This window comes from Carya illinoinensis, chromosome 2 (assembly GCF_018687715.1).
Source record: "Carya illinoinensis cultivar Pawnee chromosome 2, C.illinoinensisPawnee_v1, whole genome shotgun sequence".
Classification (NCBI taxonomy): Eukaryota; Viridiplantae; Streptophyta; class Magnoliopsida; order Fagales; family Juglandaceae; genus Carya; species Carya illinoinensis.
Genome location: NC_056753.1, coordinates 32,934,156 through 32,955,741, shown reverse-complemented (window position 1 = coordinate 32,955,741; position 21,586 = coordinate 32,934,156). Strand labels below are relative to the sequence as shown.

General features: G+C 33.5%; 3 protein-coding genes across 6 annotated transcripts; 1 reads left to right on the top strand and 2 right to left on the bottom strand.

Annotated features, from left to right (window-relative positions):
* Nucleotides 1-476: 476 nt before the first annotated feature.
* LOC122301068 (coatomer subunit beta'-2-like) lies at nt 477-3,245 on the bottom strand. 3 transcript variants are annotated; one of them, XM_043112145.1, is made up of 10 exons: nt 3,103-3,245; nt 2,906-2,926; nt 2,726-2,787; nt 2,530-2,584; nt 2,346-2,385; nt 1,890-2,215; nt 1,671-1,802; nt 1,392-1,540; nt 1,167-1,235; nt 477-862 (listed from the first exon to the last, which is right to left on the bottom strand). In XM_043112145.1, exons 1-10 carry the CDS (start codon nt 3,103-3,105, stop codon nt 808-810), a joined length of 912 nt encoding a protein of 303 aa, XP_042968079.1. In that variant the 5' UTR covers nt 3,106-3,245; the 3' UTR covers nt 477-807. The 3 variants fall into 3 exon arrangements, with proteins under 3 accessions (XP_042968079.1, XP_042968081.1, XP_042968080.1); XM_043112147.1 differs by lacking the exon at nt 1,167-1,235 and having other exon boundaries at nt 3,103-3,242; XM_043112146.1 differs by lacking the exon at nt 3,103-3,245 and having other exon boundaries at nt 2,530-2,631; nt 2,906-2,921.
* A 9,335-nt stretch (nt 3,246-12,580) lies between these two features.
* On the top strand, nt 12,581-17,237 carry LOC122301067 (probable sulfate transporter 3.4). The gene is made up of 13 exons (XM_043112144.1): nt 12,581-13,023; nt 13,477-13,525; nt 13,640-13,847; nt 13,998-14,169; nt 14,540-14,605; nt 14,699-14,812; nt 14,894-15,010; nt 15,268-15,394; nt 15,496-15,782; nt 15,966-16,156; nt 16,378-16,463; nt 16,578-16,654; nt 16,757-17,237. The coding sequence occupies exons 1-13, from the start codon at nt 12,688-12,690 to the stop codon at nt 16,892-16,894; spliced, it is 1,968 nt and encodes a 655-aa protein (XP_042968078.1). The 5' UTR covers nt 12,581-12,687; the 3' UTR covers nt 16,895-17,237.
* Nucleotides 17,238-17,701: 464 nt separating this feature from the next.
* LOC122301070 (protein SYS1 homolog) lies at nt 17,702-21,477 on the bottom strand. 2 transcript variants are annotated; one of them, XM_043112148.1, is made up of 3 exons: nt 20,607-21,475; nt 19,256-19,482; nt 17,702-18,213 (listed from the first exon to the last, which is right to left on the bottom strand). In XM_043112148.1, the coding sequence occupies exons 1-3, from the start codon at nt 20,828-20,830 to the stop codon at nt 18,206-18,208; spliced, it is 459 nt and encodes a 152-aa protein (XP_042968082.1). In that variant the 5' UTR covers nt 20,831-21,475; the 3' UTR covers nt 17,702-18,205. The 2 variants fall into 2 exon arrangements, with proteins under 2 accessions (XP_042968082.1, XP_042968083.1); XM_043112149.1 differs by lacking the exon at nt 17,702-18,213 and adding an exon at nt 18,268-18,478 and having other exon boundaries at nt 20,607-21,477.
* Between the last annotated feature and the right edge of the window lie 109 nt (nt 21,478-21,586).

Genomic DNA, 21,586 nt, shown 5'->3' with positions numbered 1-21,586 from the left:
AAAAAAAAAAAATCCTGGATACAAATTCGAGTCCCAAAATATTTCTCTTTTGAAATTATGTTTAATTCAATCCCCTGTAAAGAACTGCAAATGGGAAAATTATTATTCAAGATTACAATTTACAACCATTTTTTTTCCAGTCTCACTCATAGATAGAGGAAGAGTACTACGTGCTCTACGGCTTACGCGGTTGATTGGATCAGATAATTGGTTTTGTATTCGTATATAGGCCAGATAGAAAAATACTACAATTATAAAATGATTATATAAAAATAAATTTAAAAATTAATATTATTTTATATGATATGTTAAATTTTCTTAATAATAAAATAATTTTATAATTTAATATATCAAGTTACATTAGTTTGTGTATTCACTTTTGTGAAATTTTTTTATAGTTAAAAGTATTTTCTCTTCTTAATTACTCCATAGGTCATTTCAAAATTGCGGTAGTCCAAATGGTGTTCAGAACAGTGTATTGCAATATGTCAGACTGAATTTATTAATTTAAACATAGGTACTACTACATTCCGATCCACTGCTAGGACATAGAGATCATCAAAAGCCATTGGAAATATTCGAAATACACCACATGCATATATAGACAGGAGAAACAGTACAACATCCTTGGAGGTAGCTAGCTATAACATACAAAATAATATCTATGGACACGACAAGAAGTAATTCCTTAATCGTGGCAGTTATTTCATATTACACAATCAAAACATCAGCAGCAGCAGCAGGTGATCAAACGCTTCATACATTGATCTAGTCTTGCTCTTAAAGAAGATGGACAAATCTCAACTTCTAAGTACTCTTCAGACTGACCATAATTGTTCCGTTGTCACAACCAAATACAACCCTGAATGGAGTAGGGATCATGATATTAGCAAGGAAGTAAAAGGAACTGGCTAGTATAAGTAAAGTACACATGAGCTGAGATGGAATTAATGATTTTCTCCTCATGTTTTGTGGGTGAGAAAAAGGCAAATTTTATCATGCTCAGGGCAGCAAACTGATAATGGTACTAAGATTATTCATATATTCTCTCACAAAAGAACAGAGAGTTTCATATGTTTGGATGTAACAGTCGCTTAAAGTACCTCTTCCTACAACTTAGAAGCTACAGCAAGCTCACACAAAAAGCTAGAAGAATACAATCTTACCGGTCTGATCCTTTTTTGTATCCAACTACCCAAACTCTTCCGAGATCATAGTTCAATGTGTTCTCGAGCCTGTAAATTATTGAGAATCACTTTAAAACTTCGAAAACCAAAAAATATAGCAGAACCAATTAAAGTCTGACGACAGTAGTTCTAATGCATGCATGTATTTCAATTGGTCTCCTGCATGGTATCAGAATATGGAAAATTTGAATCATGAAGAGTTACCTATAGGAGGTGGCATCCCATATGCGAATAGTTCCGTCCTCTGAACCAGTAATAATTATGGGAAGCTCTGGATGAGCACATATCAATGTAACATTGTGCTCGTGGCCTTCTAGGGTTTGCAGGCAACTTTTGCTTTGATAATCCCACACCTGTTCTCATAAAATTATAGCTAGTCTCAATGAGTAGATTCAAATTAATGATACCCACAAGTGCATATGAAAAATCTCTACATAGCCGAAGAAGAAGAAGAAGAAGAAGAAGATAAGGTTGCGCGCAAACCTTAGCAGTAAAATCATCAGAACCAGTTAAAAGCTTTGTTTCATCGTTGCCAGTGAAGTAATCAACGCAGTTAACACCCTTCGAATGGCCATCCAACGTAAAGATTGGAGCAGGAGAGCTCAGATTCCATACCTAGAAGATCAGGAGCCATTAACATACTTAAAATGAAAAAAGAAGTTTACAATTAGGCCAGAAGTGAAAAGATAAGGCCTATAATACCTTTATGGTTCCATCAAGGGATGCACTTGAAAAAGTAAAGGTGTCTTTTGGGTTGAATGCAACTTGCATTACATAGTGCGAATGCCCCTCGAAAGTTTGGGTACAGACCCAACCCTTCTCCCAGTCCCAAAGCTTTATAACTTTGTCATCTGACGCTGACAGCACATAGGGAAGGGTAGGATGGACGGCCACAGATCTGATGAAATCTTCGTGTGCCTCAAATTCTTTGGTCTTATCCAGTGTGTTGGAATTGTATACCCGAATAAACTTGTCATCTGCTCCAGCAACCACCCAGTGTTCGCGTGCAATGAACTTTGCTGACCTGACTGCAATCACATATATAAAAAAGAATGTCGATCTAAAACATGCCAAGAATACACGCACAACTTCTATGGAAAAGTACTGGAATGTAAAAAAAAAACTACAGTTTGTGTTGAATTTATGCGTGTCATTTACCTGGGGATGACTCAGTGACCTTGAAAGACTTCTCCAGTGTCTGGAATTGGATAAAAAAGGACGTTAGCACCAAATGCTTAGAGAGAGAGAGAAATAATAAATACAAGTCAAAGGTGTTTGAAGCACAACAGCACTCAAAGATCAGTCAAAGGTACGCCTAACATATATAATATTGCCAGCTTACCTGTGACTGGTAGTTCCAGATACAAAGGGTGCCTGAATACAAACTTGCAAGAATCCTGCAACAGAAAGCATTGTGCAGCATACTTTAGATAATGATCAGCAGCTGTAGAAAAATTCATTTTGTTTGATACTTTGATATATAGATGGTTTTCCCCTTTTTTCATGTGTGGGAAAATTAAAAGAGATATGTAAATTACCATGGCTCGGTTGGATGAAAATCCACAGATTTTACTCTTTCTGAGCTTTGAACATATTCTTTCTGTTGCAGAAAACAGCAAGCAGGTGAGTTAAGCAGCTTGAAATTAATTCATTTAACAGAGAGTACTGTCCATTTATGTATGTATAAATAAATAAGAAAAAGCAAATCAAAACAATACCTCAATCTTGAGTGAAAGAGGCTGCAAAGGCATATCGGCCAAAAGTACAAAAATTATTAGTCCAAAAAAAAAAAAAAAAAACTCAAATCGTATAATTCAAAATTCAAGTTTCAAATAAACTCAAAATTAGCTCTATCTGTTAATCCGTGACCGAATATTGCGGCTTTACAGAGAGAACTAATATACATGCAACTCACCATTTTCGCAGTTGATATCTTGGAAGTACTTGATTAAGCCTCTACGTGGTTGGAAAAAAGAAACAATGCTCGTTAACTGGATCGAGTTTGATTGATAAATATTTCTGCAGAATATATGTGCATATATATGCACGTTAGGGCCGGGTTGCTTGCCAGTTAAGGAATGTTCATGCTTGGTTCAACGTCTCGGTTTACCAAACTTCCACGATTTCCTTTGAATGTATACCGTCATCCCTGTGCTCCAATCCGTTGATTTTTCCTACGTGTAAGAATGGAGGGTCAGAGTTGAGCTTCGTAAAAATCTTCCTTGCGTTGTCATCCAATGCATCCATTTCCGTTGGACAGTCAAGATTGGCTTCGATACAGCTTGCGCCTAGACGGTGTCAGTGTGTGGTCGCAGGCAAATTAAGGGTCTTGGGAGATGGGATTGCGAGACGGTCGTGGAAACATCCGCCTTTAGCAGCGCACGTGCTTTGACCACGTTTCATTAGGTGGAATCTGTTAAATCATTCTTTCTATATTGCAAAAGGTGGTACTTGCATTAGAAATTATACAGCAGGTGTTATCCGGGTGTTACGTAATATTCTTGACTCTATTAATGTATGATTCCGATTTCTATAGGCCCTGTGAAACCGATGCTAGGGTCAATAAATTAATATCTAATATTTTTTAACTATTATTTGGGATTTTATGTATTTTGAGCTAAGTATCAAGTGCATAATTCTAACCTAATAGAAATTATATTTGTAATCACAAAATGCATTAGTACCGTATACTGCTTTTAAAAAAAATAAATAAATGAAATTTATATGAAAAGAAAAAATTAATAATAGATCTCACTCTTTTTTAAAAAGAATGCACGGTACTTATACAACTGTATCTAACATTAGTACATTATTCTTTAAAAAATAAAACTATATGTGATTGTGTCCCTTGAGCATATAATCATAAGTATGTGCAATTTTACCACATACTTGAAGGGCATATATCATTTTTATAGATTAATTGAAAGAAATTTTCTCCAATTAAAGTTTTAAAAAAATTTATCCCAATAACCCTACTACCTTATAATCTACTTGTTGGCAGGAATGGGGCCATAAGGCCATTACAGGCGAAGCCCTCTGAAATTAGAGTAGGCCTGCTCCAATTCAAAAAGGATGAAATGAGAAATGTCTCCCACCGAGACGGACTGGGCCAAGACTCTTACCTTTCTTTTTCTTTTTTAATCTTATTTTATAGCATTGGGTTAGCAGTTAGCCTAATTGAGTTTTGCTATATATTATCACGTTTTTATATTTTTTATATATTTTATTTATATAATTAATTAAATCTGTTATTTTATATTAAAAAATATTCTATCATTCATATTATTGAAGTGCGTAAGGAATATGACATTTTTTTGTATAAGGAGTGTGCAAAAATGATTATACTTAAAGTTTTTTATTCTTTTTTTGGCTGATCAAGTAAGAAAAAATTAGGTGAATGACCCTACAACATTTACTGTTATTTATATATAGTTTTTAAATAAAATTAAATATTAATTAAAAATATTGCAAGATCTATTTTATGTATTTATTTCTCCGTAAGTTTAATTATTTTATATATTTGTTTTGATACATTCAAGGAGAGAGGTTTCCAAACCTCTATTTTAGAGACTGAAGATTATGCCAATGAGACCGCATGCTTTTGATAATTATTTTATTTATTTATTTCATAATACTCAGGACCCGTTTGATGATAACGCGAAATTAATAAAGCTTGTAAATCATGGATCCATTGACGATTGGGCGTATGGTTTTTGACTCTTATAATATTAATGAGAGGGCACGTGCTTCCCTTCCCACATAAAAACTTTATAATTTGTTCTTTATGTTATTATTTTTTTATTACCACCAATTTCTAACGAGTGGACATTGGATTATGGACCGACGGAAGCATGATATGTATCCGTAAAATTATCATCGTGAGCAATAAGTGATCATTATGTTCAAACATTATAAAATTTAAACAATGAATTATTTGTTGTATATTCTTTAAAAGGGAAGAAAAGGAAAAAGTAGAGTTTCCAAAAAAAAAAGTTCAAGTAGTACAATCGGGAGCATTGACATTGGTTTCATTAAAGTTATCTTTAAAATTTTAACTAAAAATATATACTTTTCATAAATTCAAAATCATTCAAGCCATAACTTTACATTAGATTATAAAAAAATAATAATATAATAAATATTTTTTTTAATAATATATATATTTTTTCATATTTTGCAACTATAGTAACCATATGTTAATTAATACTATAATTTTTTACTTAAATTATTATGAGAAACGTGGGTATAATATTTTGGAATAAAATATTACTTTTGAAGATGAACAGTGCATCTCCAAATATGAAGAAAGTCTTGAAAATATTGTAGCTCATATTTGAAGTTTCCACCATTCAACTTCTCCAATGTAGCTCATTTTATCTATATTCTTTCAAATTTTGAAAATACACTTACATTGGACTGCGATAAGTGAATGAAAGCAATGGTTCACTTTCTATAGATATATTTTTATATATATTTATAATACTATTAGTATTTACCATTAATGGATATTTTTATTAAATAAATTGAGTTATTAACTTATTTCTATATAATATGCATGCATGGCGCAACTTTACTATTAGTAGATATCTTATATACTTTATGAACATGGCCATTTTAATTACTAGTTGAGAATAAATAAGGAAAATATATAATATACGCACAACTACCTTTATAATAATTTATACAATTTTATTTTAAATAAATGAAATTCTTATAAAAATAATATTTCATAAATATCCTTAAAAATTATAAAAAAATTGTGCGCCTAACAATATTAGGTACTCAATAAATAAAAGATTTTCAGCGTAAAACGTATCAAATATTATAGGCTTGAATCAAGTCTTTTTAGGGGTTTGAGTGCCGCGGCCACTATGATTTGTTTTGTGGTACATATATGAAGATCCCCCAAAGTTGACCTGATCAGTGGATGGAGCACAAAGTACGTCCCCAAGAAAAGCAAAAGTCCATTCAAGAATGATTAGAAGTTCAGAACTAAGAACCCATACACAAAAAAAAAGAAGAAAAGAAGAAATAAAAATAAATAAAAGAAAGCAGAAAACCACAGGAAACAAATGTTGTAAAATCTGATTAAAATGGTATATGCCCAGAATAAACTTGGTCCACTACTGAGCGTCCACCTCTATTATATATGCAGTGGTCATCCATATGGGTAGGGGTTAGACCCTAGTGATCATCAATTCATCATCATCAGTCATGCACTAAAATACATATCAACTTAGGAAGACTCATCTTGTCTCCCGACTAATTTGTTCATTAATATTGCTGGATAGCTCGGTGGGGGTGGGGTACTGGGGTCTTTCCATTCGTTTGGCATGTGATTTTCTTTAGATATGAAGTCATCCCCAGTTTATATATGTTTGGAGCATATATAGTCACAAGGAACCCTCACTTGCCTCTGTCTCTCCTTTAACTTTGAAATAGCCACGAATTAATAAAGGCTACATATAGCTGTATTATTAGATTTTGTTTTTTCCCAGCTACAGCGTACGTACGGCCTTGAAGGTCATTTTGCGGAAGCCATAAACAAGGCATCACATTTAATCATTTATATGTGTGGCTTTCAAACTATCTTTTAATAAATGAACGTCTCAATATATAGAATATGTGTGGGTCAGACTGATGATCTCTACTCTAATATCTTATAAAATTAGTATTTGTTATAAAAATTTAAGTTGATAAGAGGAAACAGATTTAATCATTTATATTTATATTAACAATTTCAATATTAGATCTCTTGAAAAGTTGCATGACACGTTAAAATTAAATCCATATTGAAAGAGTATATGATTTTAATATAATCTCTCTTGGACGATGAATGATGTGAAATTTATTTCATTCTACTACAAAATATCATATTATTAAAATTATTTATATAAATATTAATTATTAATAACATGAGATAGAGCCAAGAAAATATTTCCCATATATAATTTATTTAATCAGGTGTCCTATTGATCATCTTAGTGAGTCTTTTGCTGCTAATTATCATCCTCATTGTATAGTTGTATGAAGGCTCATGACCCAAAGAAATAGCCAATGGCCAACATGAGGTTTTGTGACTTTTAAATTTTTCTGTCAGTAATTTAACTGTTCAAACAACACTAGCTAGCTAGCTAGGTTCTTCCCTGTAAAGCCATCTTTCAACGCACTACTTCATGAAGTATCTGAACAAATAAATTGAGACGTCCATTTCCGGAAACCATATCATCATCTTGCAGGAGAACAGATTCCTGATCAATACCTGAGCCAAATATGTCGGTAACAGGATTAATTCCTTCAAAAATATCCTTTTTGGGGTTCTGATTAATTTGAACAACACATCGACTCGATCCCATCAACTGATACGTATATATATATATATATATATATATATGTTGCGTTTGTTCAAATCAGGACCGCAGAAGTTGACTACAGGAGTTAAAATTCCCAGTGCACCATTATGCAGTCCTGCAGCATGTACGTAAGTTGCGTATATATCAACAACTCTTTTCAACATCAACAGAACGCAAGAATATTTTCCTTTTTCCTTGTTTTATCAGATCATCAATCGATTCGATCGGGAGAGGGAGAGACTGGTCTAAGAGATCAGAATCTATGCAGACAATTGAACCAGGTCCATCAATCGTGGGTACGTACTAAAAAAAAGAAGAAGCTACGTACGTACTCAAAACATTATAAATTTGTTGCATGCTAGCTTCTACCACTCGCCGCGTATATATGTATATACATAGGAGAACGTGATCATCTTGATCCTCTCACATTATTTTTTTTTTGGGGTGGGGGGACAAAAAGGTGGAATCTAACGAAGCAAGCTTAATTATAAATTCAACTGAAGTCGAAGTTATTCTCTTTGCCCTTGACATTATTTACTAGACAGTATCACTACGACTCTTTATTTTACGTGAATGACATTATGACAGTACTAATACGGCTCTTTATTTTACGTGGCAATTAAGATTGTATTTAAATGTTAAGTTGAGTTAAATTTTTATGAATAATAGTGAGTTGAGTTAGTAGAGTAAGTTATATAAAATCTATCTAAAATAAGTTTAAATATTAATATGAGTTTAGTATACTATTTATGGAAAGTTAAAAAAGATTATGAGTTTTACGTATAACGAGGTTGAAAAAGATTGCAAATTTCACGTGTAAAAGTATTTTGAGTTGAGATAAATTACATAATTTGAAAATTTGATATTTAAATATTAGACTCGATTTAAAATTAGACTCAATTGAGCTAACAACCAAATGAGCCTTTGCTATTAATATGTGGTTGATGACAATATTGTTTTGCAGTGTAGCAGTCATCCATGCATGTCATTATTATACATACATACATATATTATATATGTGTGTGTGTGGAAAATGATTTATCCAATAAAAGATTTTATAAAATTAAAGTTATAAACTAGCATGCATAACTTTTATATGACATGTTAGATTATAAAATTCTTTAAATCTCTACTATATATAAAATAAATTAGACATATCATATCAATATATATCAATTTATAAATTTACTTTTATAAGATTCATATCTAAACGATCGAGGTTGGATTAGACAAGGGGGCCACTATAAATTCTACTTTTAGTTAATTTTTGTTGATGTGTAAGTCATTAATCCTTGGTATGGTTTGTATTGTATAGTTATGAATAGCAGTATAATACTATAAATCTCATGTCAAAATTCGTATGTAATGCAATAAGCAAGTAGCAATAATATAAGCGCAAATGGAACTCATATGTGAAAAAACCATTATAGGATAATCAATTGCTAGTATATATAGTGTATAATATGGATTATATATGATGATTCCCGATAATTTTTTGTCGACCCAAGCACTTTCTATATATAATTCATAGATATAACATATAAGGCGTGACATCATCATGTGGGTCTTGCTGTATTTAATGTTGGGATTCACATTATCCACCGGCAGCATTTAATTATGTGGAATCCTCAAATTGTGTTCTTCTATTTCTCTCCAAACCGTAAAAAGTATTTTAGTCAGAAAATTGTATGAATATCCACTTTAAACTTAAAGTAAATAATGCACTGGGTTAGACATACGTACGGCCTTAATATATCTTAATAGCCAGAGCATCCAACTGATCACTGATCAAATGTTCTGTATATACAATTAGTTAGCCACATTCTAATAAAAGGAATCGATCATAAAACTGTGTATCAATATCATTAGAGATTAAACTATAAATTGTCAGGGTTTATATAGAAATATAAATGTTCAGATTACAATTTTTCACCAAGTTGTCTGATCTGTACACGTGCATGGCCGAGTCCTGTATATAAATAATACTATAAACAGTCATTGAGTGTACAAGTATCGCGTAATTATTTTAAAAATAGTAGAGTCTATTATTAAAAAATTATTTTTTTTCATATAATACTCGTATTTACTCATTTTTTTCAAAGAGATTACATAGCGTTTGCGGCGTTGCACACTCTACTACTGCAAATATCATTTGTTTTTATGATTAATTCGTTAGTGGATCATATCCAGTTCCTAACATATATACTGTCATGTGCACTTGCATCCCCTTCAAATATTTATCTTGTACTCTAATATATATACACACACTAGGGAACCACCCCGAGTGCGTTGGCTTTAGAATGCACTTGACATAATGATTTAAATATTAAAAAAATGGTGAAAAAATCAGTAACTTATTTGTTTGGAAAAAGAAAATACAAGATTAACGAAAGGCAAAAAATTAAGATTAAAAAAAAAATATAAACTTCAACAAAGTATGAGCATTGGTTTGCATCCATATTGGATTATCTATTTACTCTCTATATAATAATAAAATATTAATAATTTTTTAATTTTTAATTTTATCACATTTTATAGTTCTACTAATTAAAATATTAATAATAATAATAATATTCTAATCAGATTAATAATATTAAATATTAATATTAATTGTATTCTAATTAAATTAATAATTAATCTTATATATTGAGTGTTTTAAGTATTTTATTAGTTAAATTTACTTAAAGTTGAATTTTATAATGAGAATGCTCTAAAGTTTTTCTGTTCTAAGAGTAAAGTCATTTTAATTTTTTTTATTTAAAAAAATTAAAACAAAAAGAAAGGAAAATAAGTACACTGTCAAAATAAAAAAGACATGAAAAATAGATGTCAATTCTTGTGCGCCATGAGGCTATTAAGGCCTTTTGGTAAAACATGATCCTTCATTAAATTTTACAAGTGAGTTACATGTTAAATAGTCAAAGGTCTTAAAGATCTTTTGGTAAAACAGAATCATTTATTAAATTTTACAAGAGAGCTATATGTCAAATAGTCAAGGGCCCTAAGGGTCTTTTGATAAAATAGGACTTAATAATTTAATTAACGGAAAAATAAAAAAATTTAACGAAAAAATAACAAAAATTATTATTCACAATTAGATAGCCACTTATTATAATACTAGGTGGGAGTAACGTGCAAAGCACGTTTGTCTAATTTTATGAAATGATTATTTATAAAAAATAATATATATTTTATAAAAATTATTGATGTTACTTAATAATTTAAGGCATATTGGAGAAAATAAAAAAATTAGTTCAAAATATCATATAATCCAATACATGTTTATAACATCTATAATTTTAGCAAAGATGTATGTGAAAAATTTAATAAAAGTCTAACATAAACGGTAGTTCAAAATATGTGTCGTTTGATGTTTATATTATAATTCATCAATTTATGTCATCCTGTAGACAATCAATAGAGACAACATTGAAATTCTTATTTTGCTGTTGGTTGAGTTGATCAGGGACAACACAAAGTTAAAACATAATCTTTTTATAAAATTTGTGGTATAATATTTTCTATATATAGCATATATATAAATCATAAAATATATTTTGAAATTGTTGGCCGAATTTACTCTTTCTTGATTAGCTCAAGAATCACGGTCTTTGTCACGTGCCTATCATAGCAAGCCTATGTATGGAATATGACTTAGCGGAAGCTACGTCCTACTACCATGGGAAAAAAAAACACTTGATTAAACACACTTGTATTATATATTATATGAGATTTTTAAATTTGGAATACTCAATAATCTGAGTTAATGAAACGTATAATATATGTATATTATACTTAGAAATTCACGTCTTATGCACCTAATACACGTGTATATGTTAAGGAGAAAGAGAAAAATATAATAACTAATCTTTAATTACTTATTATTATATAAACTATTAAGTATTATAATTATTAATGAGATTAATAAATCATATAACAACATTGAATGCTATCTCTCTCAACATTTATGTCTTCATTTTATGTGACAAACCGTTAAAACAAATTGTGTTAAATTTAACGGAAAAACAAGAAAAACCGTTAAAACAAGATTTTCCGTTTCATACACACTTTTTATATATAAAAGATATATATATATCAACCCTTATATGCGTTGCAAAGATAATCTATATAGCTAATTACACGCATGTAGCACTAGCTTAGTTTCCCGACTCCGATCAATCCAACATCTTTATAATTGGCGGCCAAATTAATCTCAGCCATTCCTTAATTTGCCACAGCCCACAGCAACGCAGTATATATGGAAAAATATTCCGCTTATCATTCTTTACACCACACATTAATCATTAGATCATATTTTATTTATACAAAGATATAACTAAAAAGATAATTAAATCACATTCATGCCATTATAGTATAAACATTATATATTATAATTACGGGGTGAGTTTGGGAGATAAGCCCAAATTTAATGTATATATATATATATAGAGCAACATATGAATTTTGAAGTTTGGTTAGCTCCATAATTCTTTCCATATCACCACACTCTATACGGAAGCCCACACAAATATTCCAATTTCTACCTTTCAATTAAATCAAAATAATAACAATATTTTACTAAATAATTTTATAAGAACCCTAAAATAATCTGCAAATATTTGTTACTAATGCCTGATATAAATCCAAAACAAGCACCAAATGAGTGTACGTACTGTTGCGCATGTGTATTGATGAGTTATTCTCATGACACTCTTGTTATTATTTTTTGATTTATTACAAATATTAGGTAAAAATAAGTAGATAAAAAATATCTTACAAATTAAAGCCATTTGATATGAAAAAGAAAGAGTCGTGTGAATTTTACAAATTATCCAACAAATTAAACATATATTCTTTAACAATTCTATACGTTTAATAAAAGTATATAATATAATGTACCTAATCATCGCTCAAATCCTACTAATGACCAAACTGACCGTGACACGTGGACATAGAAGCAACTGCTCAAAAACTGACACCCTGGGACATAACTCCCATATTTTGTTCTCTCTCTTCACCTCTGGTCCTATAAAATCCCTCCATTCTGTCTTATTTTTTCGTGCAACACCTCTGAGTAGTTCCTTTGCTTCGTAGAACCAATCCCAATAATCAATTTTCCTGGTCTGTGGTTGTCATTTACAGACAACATGGGTGTCAACTCTAATAGAGTGGAACACTTTGCATGTCCAGAGACCAATCTGATAATCCCGGCAGAGTTGGTAGCAATGCCACCATTACAAATCCACAAAGTTTGCTTGCCACCAGAGCAAAGCACTTTCCAGAAACTAAAGCACAGGGTCTCCGAGATCTTTTTCCCTGATGATCCACTTTATAGATTCAAGAACCAGACATGGTTCAGGAAGTTGATTCTGGCTCTTCAGTTTCTGTTCCCTGTATTCCAGTGGGGGTCTGAGTACAATGTTAGTCTTCTGAGGTCCGATGTCATATCTGGTCTGACAATTGCTAGCCTGGCCATCCCACAGGTGAGACAAATCCTCTATTCTCACTCTGTGTGTCTGTGTAGTCACTATAGGCGTTTCTGGTTCAAGAAAAGTTCTCTTTGTAAACCGCTGCAGAGACGTCTTAAACTTCTTCTACTAATCAGCTTCTATCGTGTCAGCGGTGTAAATGATCTTTGTGGACTTGCATATAAAAGGAATTAGTCATTCAATGAAGTATGGTGGACAGAGCAGTCTCAGTTGTGCTCTGCATATATTCCATTTCTATCAGATCATACGAGTGGTGGAACATATGAGTTGTATTTTCAGAATTTGTTTCTATTGATATCACAGACATTTTACTTGGCATTATCTCGGCTTTGAACATGATGTTGTCTTTAAACCTCCAAAATATAACTTTTATGTTCTGAAAAATTATGAGTATTTTGCTATTATTTTTTGTTTTCTTGTGATCTAATCTAGTTTGTGATTCTTCAGGGAATCAGTTATGCAAAACTTGCAAATTTGCCACCAGTAGTGGGGCTATGTGAGTATCAATTTCTACCCCATGTATTCTTTATATAATTTAATAAATTAGCCAATAATATAAATGACTGTTTGGATGGTAAGGTTAACGTGAACTGACCTGGGTTTCATGCAGATTCAAGCTTTGTGCCCCCATTGATATATGCCATACTTGGAAGTTCTAGACATCTTGGAGTTGGTCCTGTCTCAATAGCATCTTTGGTAATGGGATCAATGCTGAGCGAGGTAGTCTCTCCTGGAGAAGAGCCAATTCTTTATCTTCAATTGGCCTTTACTGCCACCTTCTTTGCTGGTTTATTTCAGACTTCTCTTGGTCTTTTAAGGTATCAATTATTAATAACCTCAAAGAATATTTCACCCTTTTTTCTTCACAAAAAGTTTAAGACAAATTAATAAACAGAAGAGAGTCATCTCTCTCTCTCTCTCTTTCTCTCTCGCTGAACTTTTGGTTGATTTGGACTTGTGAATTACAGGTTAGGATTTATAATTGATTTTCTCTCAAAGGCAACTCTAGTTGGGTTCATGGCTGGTGCAGCAGTCATTGTGTCATTGCAGCAGCTGAAAGGATTGCTCGGAATTGTCCACTTTACTAGCAAAATGCAAATGATTCCTGTCATATCCTCTGTTTTGAACCAGAAAGATGAGGTAAGACTCGTCACCAAGAACTGGACACTTTTTTTATGCTCTCTTTTAATAAATCTAAGCAACTCAACCATAGAAATAACTAGTACAAGGACAAGATGCCGATTTTCTCCATGGAGAATCATAGCATATATTTTCCAAAATATGCAACAATTCCTCTGGACAAAAGTTTGAAAGAGTTGGTTTCTTTGTGACAAACTTTTGCAGGTGTAATTGTTGGAAATATTAATGAATTTTTTTAAAGAAATCGAGGAAATTTATATCCACTGAAACCAGAATAATGCGAAAATAAAAGAGATATTGTTCTCCTTCACTTTCCATCACCAATACCATTTATAGTGACATCGGGTACAATTCAATTATTCATGTGCAGTGGTCGTGGCAAACCATTGTCATGGGTTTTGGTTTCCTCCTTTTTCTGTTGATTACAAGGCATATTGTAAGTGTTCTGTTGCTCCCAATGAACATATATAAAATCTGTCAACATATTCTTTTTTTTTAATATTGTATTTTTTTTAATTAATCAACACAGAGCATTAGGAAACCAAAGCTATTTTGGGTCTCAGCAGCAGCACCATTAACGTCGGTTTTGCTTTCAACCTTGCTAGTTTTCCTCCTCAAGTCTAGGGCTCACGGAATTCAAGTTGTAAGTACTACGAGTAGCAGCATTATTATTCCAACTTTACTCTCTCTCTTCTTTTATTTATTTTTATTATTTTTTTGACAGATTGGCCACTTGCCAAAAGGCGTTAATCCTCCTTCACTAAACATGCTATACTTCAGTGGCCCCCATCTTGCTGTTGCTATTAAAACTGGCATTGTGACTGGGATCTTATCTCTCACTGTAAGTTGTCAAAAACTAGAATTTACTTCTTAAAATAGATTTTGCTGATTTGGGTCTTTTTTTTTTCAAGTATTACTTATTGGACATGGCATAATTAATTTAAAAGAAAATTATAAAATTTGAATATTACAAATCAAATTATGCCACGTGGATGATGATGTGTAGTATAAGGGCCTTCAAATAGTATTACTCTATATGTAGCAAAGATATTACACATCGAGGTCATGTTTCAAAATTTTACATTTTTTCTGTTATAGGAAGGAATTGCCGTGGGGAGGACATTTGCTGCTCTGAAAAACTACCAAGTGGACGGAAACAAAGAAATGATGGCTATTGGTATCATGAACATTGCCGGTTCATGTTCTTCATGCTATGTTACTACAGGTAATTATCATACCCTAAAGTTATTAAGAACTTATTCTGCCATGTGATAATCACACTAAAGTTATTAAGAACGGGTATTTTCTGTTTTATTAATCTTTCAGGATCATTTTCTCGATCTGCTGTAAACTATAACGCTGGAGCACAAACAGCAGTGTCCAATATAGTCATGGCTTCAGCTGTGGTTGTGACCCTGATATTTCTCACGCCACTGTTTTATTACACTCCAAATGTCATCTTAGCGGCCATCATCATAACAGCCGTGATTGGACTAATCGATTATCAAGCAGCATACAAATTGTGGAAAGTTGACAAACTTGATTTCATGGCCTGTTTGTGTGCCTTTCTCGGCGTTCTTTTTGTTTCAGTGCCACTAGGTCTTGCCATCGCGGTAAACTTTCTACTGCTTTGAGATTTCATTCTCTGGAGTCCCTGATCTTTTGGGCAATGAATTAGGCAAGAATAATAAAGAAAAAAGAAGGAAAGAAAACGGCATGCTTGTTCTCTTTTTCCCATATATGATTTCATCCTATGGTGAAAAGGTAACCAAAACTGGGCCCTTCAAAATTTTTAGGTTGGAGTCTCTGTTTTCAAGATACTCTTGCATGTCACCAGGCCAAACACCATGGTTTTAGGGAATATCATGGGTACTCAAGTATACCAAAACCTCATCCGGTACAGAGAAGCTTCAAGGGTCCCTTCCTTTCTCATTCTTGCTGTTGAATCTCCCATCTACTTTGCAAACTCGACTTACCTGCAAGAAAGGTAAGCTCAATTTTGCACACACTCAAAATATGAAATGTTATATTCTAATCAAAATATTTATGGCGGCTGAGGTGCATCTAAGTAGTAACTTTTCGATCATGGGTTTCAGACGCTGCATCTGCAGTTATCTTTAGCCCTGCATGGGTCTAGAAAATACAAGGCATACTCTCAAAAGATTTCCTTGAATTGGGATCCCTGACTGACTGGATTTCTTGGCACAGGATATTAAGATGGATTCGAGAGGAGGAAGAGTGGATAAAAGAAAATAATGGGAGTCCATTGAAATGTGTAATTTTAGACATGACAGGTACTTCAGTTATCCGAACTTGAATATGTAATAGTTTGCTCACACAAGCTTGAGTTATCAGTATGCTTGCAAGTGTTCTTCCACATTTGGCTAACCGAGACCTTATTCACTCAGCTGTGACAGCCATAGACACAAGTGGTATTGACACAATCTGTGAAATCAGAAAGATGCTGGAGCAAAAATCACTCAAGGTAAACAAGTAGTGATGACGGCAATTTCAGAACCTCCGATTTAGGAAAACATTTCTATAACCTAGGTTTTCTCATTCAATATCTACCCTTTTTTCTATGCAGCTTGTGTTGGCAAATCCAGTTGGATCGGTGACGGAAAAGCTTGATAAGTCGGAAATCTTGGAGACCTTCAGGTTGAACGGACTCTATCTCTCTGTTGGAGAAGCTGTGGCCTATATATCGTCTTTGTGGAAGGCTTAGCTAAGCCATGCCTTACAAAAGGGCTTCTGCAGGATAATGGAAAAGAAACGAAGTCATTGCAAGCACTAGCAGATCTTGGCAGCCTAGGAAGAGTTCTTGTGAGGACTCAGGATAGAATTTTTTATTTGGGCTAGTTTCGCCTGTGAATTTTCATCTTTCATCATCTTTTTTTCGTTTTTCCCTCCTTCCATATTACTGGAAAAGAGGTTAACTATGCTCTTCTCAGAAGAAATTCTGAGGTTCAAATTTTTACATTTCCCCCAAAGAGATGCCAAAAAATAAAAAAAGATGTTGGCCTGCAACTAGAAAGACTCGGTAATAATAAGAACAATGGTTTACCAAAGTTGCTGTGCGCGCGCGTGAGCGTCTCATTTCTCTATTTAACGTTCTCATCAAGTCATTTTTCCAGTCCTCGACGTTAATGTTTAGAAGAGACAAGTCTGATAGGATAAGAAATAAAAACATTGGTTCAAGAAGACATGCATTGCAACAATAGTTATAAGACGAAGGAAAAGCCTTCTAAAATAGGTTTGACTAATGAGCAATAAATATCAGAGTACAGATATTTTGGCCACGAAGGCATCATGAAAACGAGAGGGAGGTCATAAAACACGGGCCAACACGGGCCAGAAGAAGAAGAAGAAGATGACAGTTCCAGCAAACGACACATGAATATACAGCGGAATTACAAGAAAGAGATCAAGCAGCCTAAGAAGTTCCAACTTCCAAGGAGACCGTATTATTGTGTTTATGTTTACTCGCTTTCAGATCTGTGAGTTTGTTTGAGTAAGACATAAATATTTTGAGTAGGTGAGACACAAGCATCATATATTGGAATCAATATACAAAACTCTACACGTGATTATAAAGTTTGGCCAATTGCACAATGGAACTGGCAACTCATCCAATTGATCAACTTAAAAAATAAGAACCAAATAAAAGAACATTACATTAAACCCGAAATGTTATCAGAAGCACGATAAGAATCGCATTTCCAAACATTTTTTCCGAAATGGAAATGCATTACACATCCGAAACTACCTACAAGTATTAACCATTTCCTTGACGCAATGTGCCGAGTCTCTTTTCCCTCGTTCTTCCCCCATCTTCTAAACACCATCTTATTTTCTTTGGTCATCTCCCATCACATCTAGCAGCGTAGGAAAGAATCCAAAGACGAAGGAACTCGTTTTCCTCATCACATATAAGATCCACTACTTCATAAGTTTGATCCAGGGGATCCTCCTAATTATTTTGAAGAAACAGCCATTACAGAAAATTTGTCCTCGTCTATCCAGTTTGTCTAACTAGTCAAACATCTGCATGGAAATAGTCTCAAATAAATTCTTCCAATACTAAAAGACCGGGTAAAATAAGTAACTCATGCAATTTTCAAGATAGATAAATGGATAATTTGAAGTCGACTTCCACAAATATTAATCTCTCTGTTTTCAGAATACATAGAACTTGACTACAATAAAACCTGGGTTATATCCCTTCTCCCAAACTACAGTTGAAAGCAATAATAAACTGTTTAGACTCTTAGAGGCTTATGAAGAAGTAGAACTATGGCCCATCAAAATCCTACACAAAACACAGATGAATTTTAGTATTAAAAAATGTCTCTACTCAAGCATTCAATCGGACAGAAAAAATAACAATTTCACAGTTCTTATTATTAATCCAATGAATACACAAATGTCAACCAACTTCTTGCATGAATGCAAGGGGACTAAAATCAGATCATGCTATCAAACAATAGTGAACCAGGGTACATCAAATGGTGCTGGACAGAAATATAACAGTAAAACAAACAGTTATGTAAACTGATGGCTCTTTGAGATCATGCATGCAAGCTGTGATCAACCTGCAAGGGAATCAACAAATGACAATTGCTCATAGAAGAGAAGGTTGAAACAATTAGATAGGCATCACGAGAAGGGGGGGCAGCAGAAACTGAAAGTTTCACTCAATATAACAAGCATACATGTCTGCAAACGTCACGTCCTGGATTATGCCATGGCGATAAAAATTAGGACGGAGTCACTTTCATCATTTTCCAACAGTAAGAGAAACCATTTGAAGAGCAAATGCAAATGGTGATCATTAATGCTGTTACAATTCAAAAGGTAATGGAAAATAAGACAGCATAGCAGCACAACATCCAACATAGGAAGTTGAGTGCCAGAACAACAGGAAAATGCATTAGAGAATAGAAATTCATCATTGCAAGAGAGTACTTGGCAGCCACTACTTTGTATAAACAGGAACAGATTTAACATAAAACTTTAACAGCAATGAAAAACACGGGGGGAAAAGAATTTTTCTAGACAAGTAATGTACAGAAGAAAACTTCTTAACTTGAACGGTATCGTGTAATGGGAATCTCTTGCAGTTCCCGTTTTCTGCACAGATGTTCACCTAGCAAAGCCATCACTGCAATTCCAGTACCATTCAGAACCCACCAGGTTATTGAGGAAGGCCAACCTCCATAGACAATGCATATGAAGAGATGCGTGATGTAAACAGTGGCTGAAAAGTCTAAGCACTTTTTTGACCTCTCAATCAGAGAAAGCATATATGCTGCTCTGCACAAACAAGAAAGGTTTGCTAATCAATGAGACAAAACTACTATTTATCCTTTTATTTAAATAAAAAGATGATAAACATTTGCAACCCACAAGCATGCTTTGCCAAATTCTCTTTAGTATCTAAGATAGTCATTTCATAATAAGTTTTAGCATGTTTTTTTTTATTGGTAAACAAAATTTTATTGATCATAAAATATACAAAGGTCCCAAGTATACAGGACATATACAAGAGCACCGCCTATGCATGCTAGTTTAGTGAATTCACGAAAATTCATGCCATATAATCAATTGCAATCGACCAATAGAGTAAAGAATTGAAACATAGATTTCTAAGCTCATCCATTGACCACTCTCAATCTTCAAAGCTTCTTTCATTCCTCTCCCTCCAAATACACCACCATAGACAAATTGGAACCATTTTCCATACCATTGCAATCTTAGAGTTGCCCTAAATGCCTCACCAAGGAGCTAGGAGGTCAATTACCCTTTTCAGCATCACCCAAGTTAGCATATAAAACTAAAATTTACTACATGAACGCAGAAACATGAAGCCATAGGGCATTTCCTCAGACAACATAAACAGCTTGTGCACTTAGCATTACCCATAAACAGCAATGTTTGATTCCAATTCTACAATGCTTTTATAACGACCCAAGGAAAACCTGATCTTTCCTACTGAATTCAGTGTTACAATCTCTCCTACTTCACAGGTCATTTGTGTAGTAGCAAGGCTCAAGTCCTCCACTTTTGGTGGGGGATTGGCTCGGTAATATTGGTAATGACCCAAGGAAAATCCAAGATACACATATGGCCTCATACTCCAAAATGATTAGTTAAATTTACAATTGGAGCTCCTTGAAATAATAATAAATCCTATGACATTCTCTGTTTCAATTAATATGAAATCTTATTCACCGCCCTTTTTAGACCCAGCGTTCCGGCCTCCATTTTTTCAAGTTTTGTATCGCAAAGTGCATAATTTGTTTTTTGATCGGTGGCATAATAGTTTTTAAAGGAAAGGGCACATTTTAAAAGCAAACAACCAAGTCAAACCATCACAAATACAACCTGTAAAAGCATACAACACTTTTAAAGACAGAAAAGTGGCATGGAGTTCTTACCCTGCAAGCGAGCTGAACAGAAACGAAGCAATGACACACCACCCAGTTACTGTAGAGGTAGTGACAGTAGCAAAATCAAAGAAATATTCGAGGCTCATACGTGGCACACGATTCCCAACAAGCATTGTCAAGAATACTCCAAGAGTGAGATAGTATAAGCATTGAAGACAAACAATTTGGGCAACAATGAGCCAAGGGTCCCATACTACTGAACCATAGAACATGACTACAAGAACCTCTTCTCAGCCACCCGAAACCGCCCACAAATGTCGCAAGTCACAACAATTTGCTTCTTCGCAGTATTTAACACCCAATTCTCAAATCCTCAACAGCTATCCTCTTTACCTATAATCCTTAACTCTGAGCAACTATCCAAAGAAAATTTAATCCTTCAATAACCAAAATCAAAACCCAAATCGATCTGAGCCCAATGTTCTCAATCCCGCTCCTACGTTTACGTTCCCGGTACTCAAGCCATACCCATGGGCCTTATATTTGGATATATAGTCAGCCCCAGATCCAAAAAGAGAAAATCCCCAGTAAATGTAAACAGTTGCAGAAGCAAGCCCTAGTTTTTTTCTCAGATTGAAAAGAAATTCAGATTTGCATGAACTTGGATGAGACGAGCGGAGAAAGTTCAGACAGAAAATCAATTACTTAAACTAAACGGAGGAGAAGGAGGAGAACAAGCAGTGGGTCGTGAGGAGGAAGCAGACCGTTTGAGAACCATAAGAGAGTGGAAGAGCAAATAGCCTTTTGGAGTCTCTGTCTCAACGCTTTGGAAGTTCGGAGTATCGGACACGGGTTTTTCCTTCCATTAAATTCAGGGGGGGAAAAAAACTAATTTTTTTGCCGAGATGATAAACCATTCTCTCCAAATCTATTCTACGAAGGATTTTATTAGATATAAGTGCAGTAACGTATTAATTTTATATATTAATATTGATATTTTTATATTTAAAATTTAAATTAATATTATT

Bases quoted from the DNA above. Each gene is read 5' to 3' on its own strand.
- LOC122301068 (XM_043112145.1), bottom strand. The intron at 1,541-1,670 runs GTTTGCGCGCAA...TTATGAGAACAG, and splicing joins CTGATGATTTTACTGCTAAG to GTGTGGGATTATCAAAGCAA. The intron at 863-1,166 runs GTAAGATTGTAT...TACTCCATTCAG, and splicing joins TACAAAAAAGGATCAGACCG to GGTTGTATTTGGTTGTGACA.
- LOC122301067 (XM_043112144.1), top strand. From the start codon at position 12,688: ATGGGTGTCAACTCTAATAGAGTGGAACACTTTGCATGTCCAGAGACC. The intron at 13,024-13,476 runs GTGAGACAAATC...GTGATTCTTCAG, and splicing joins CTAGCCTGGCCATCCCACAG to GGAATCAGTTATGCAAAACT. The intron at 15,395-15,495 runs GTAATTATCATA...TTAATCTTTCAG, and splicing joins TTCATGCTATGTTACTACAG to GATCATTTTCTCGATCTGCT.
- LOC122301070 (XM_043112149.1), bottom strand. From the start codon at position 20,830: ATGTTCTATGGTTCAGTAGTATGGGACCCTTGGCTCATTGTTGCCCAA. The intron at 19,483-20,606 runs GTAAGAACTCCA...TTGTTTGTGCAG, and splicing joins CTGTTCAGCTCGCTTGCAGG to AGCAGCATATATGCTTTCTC.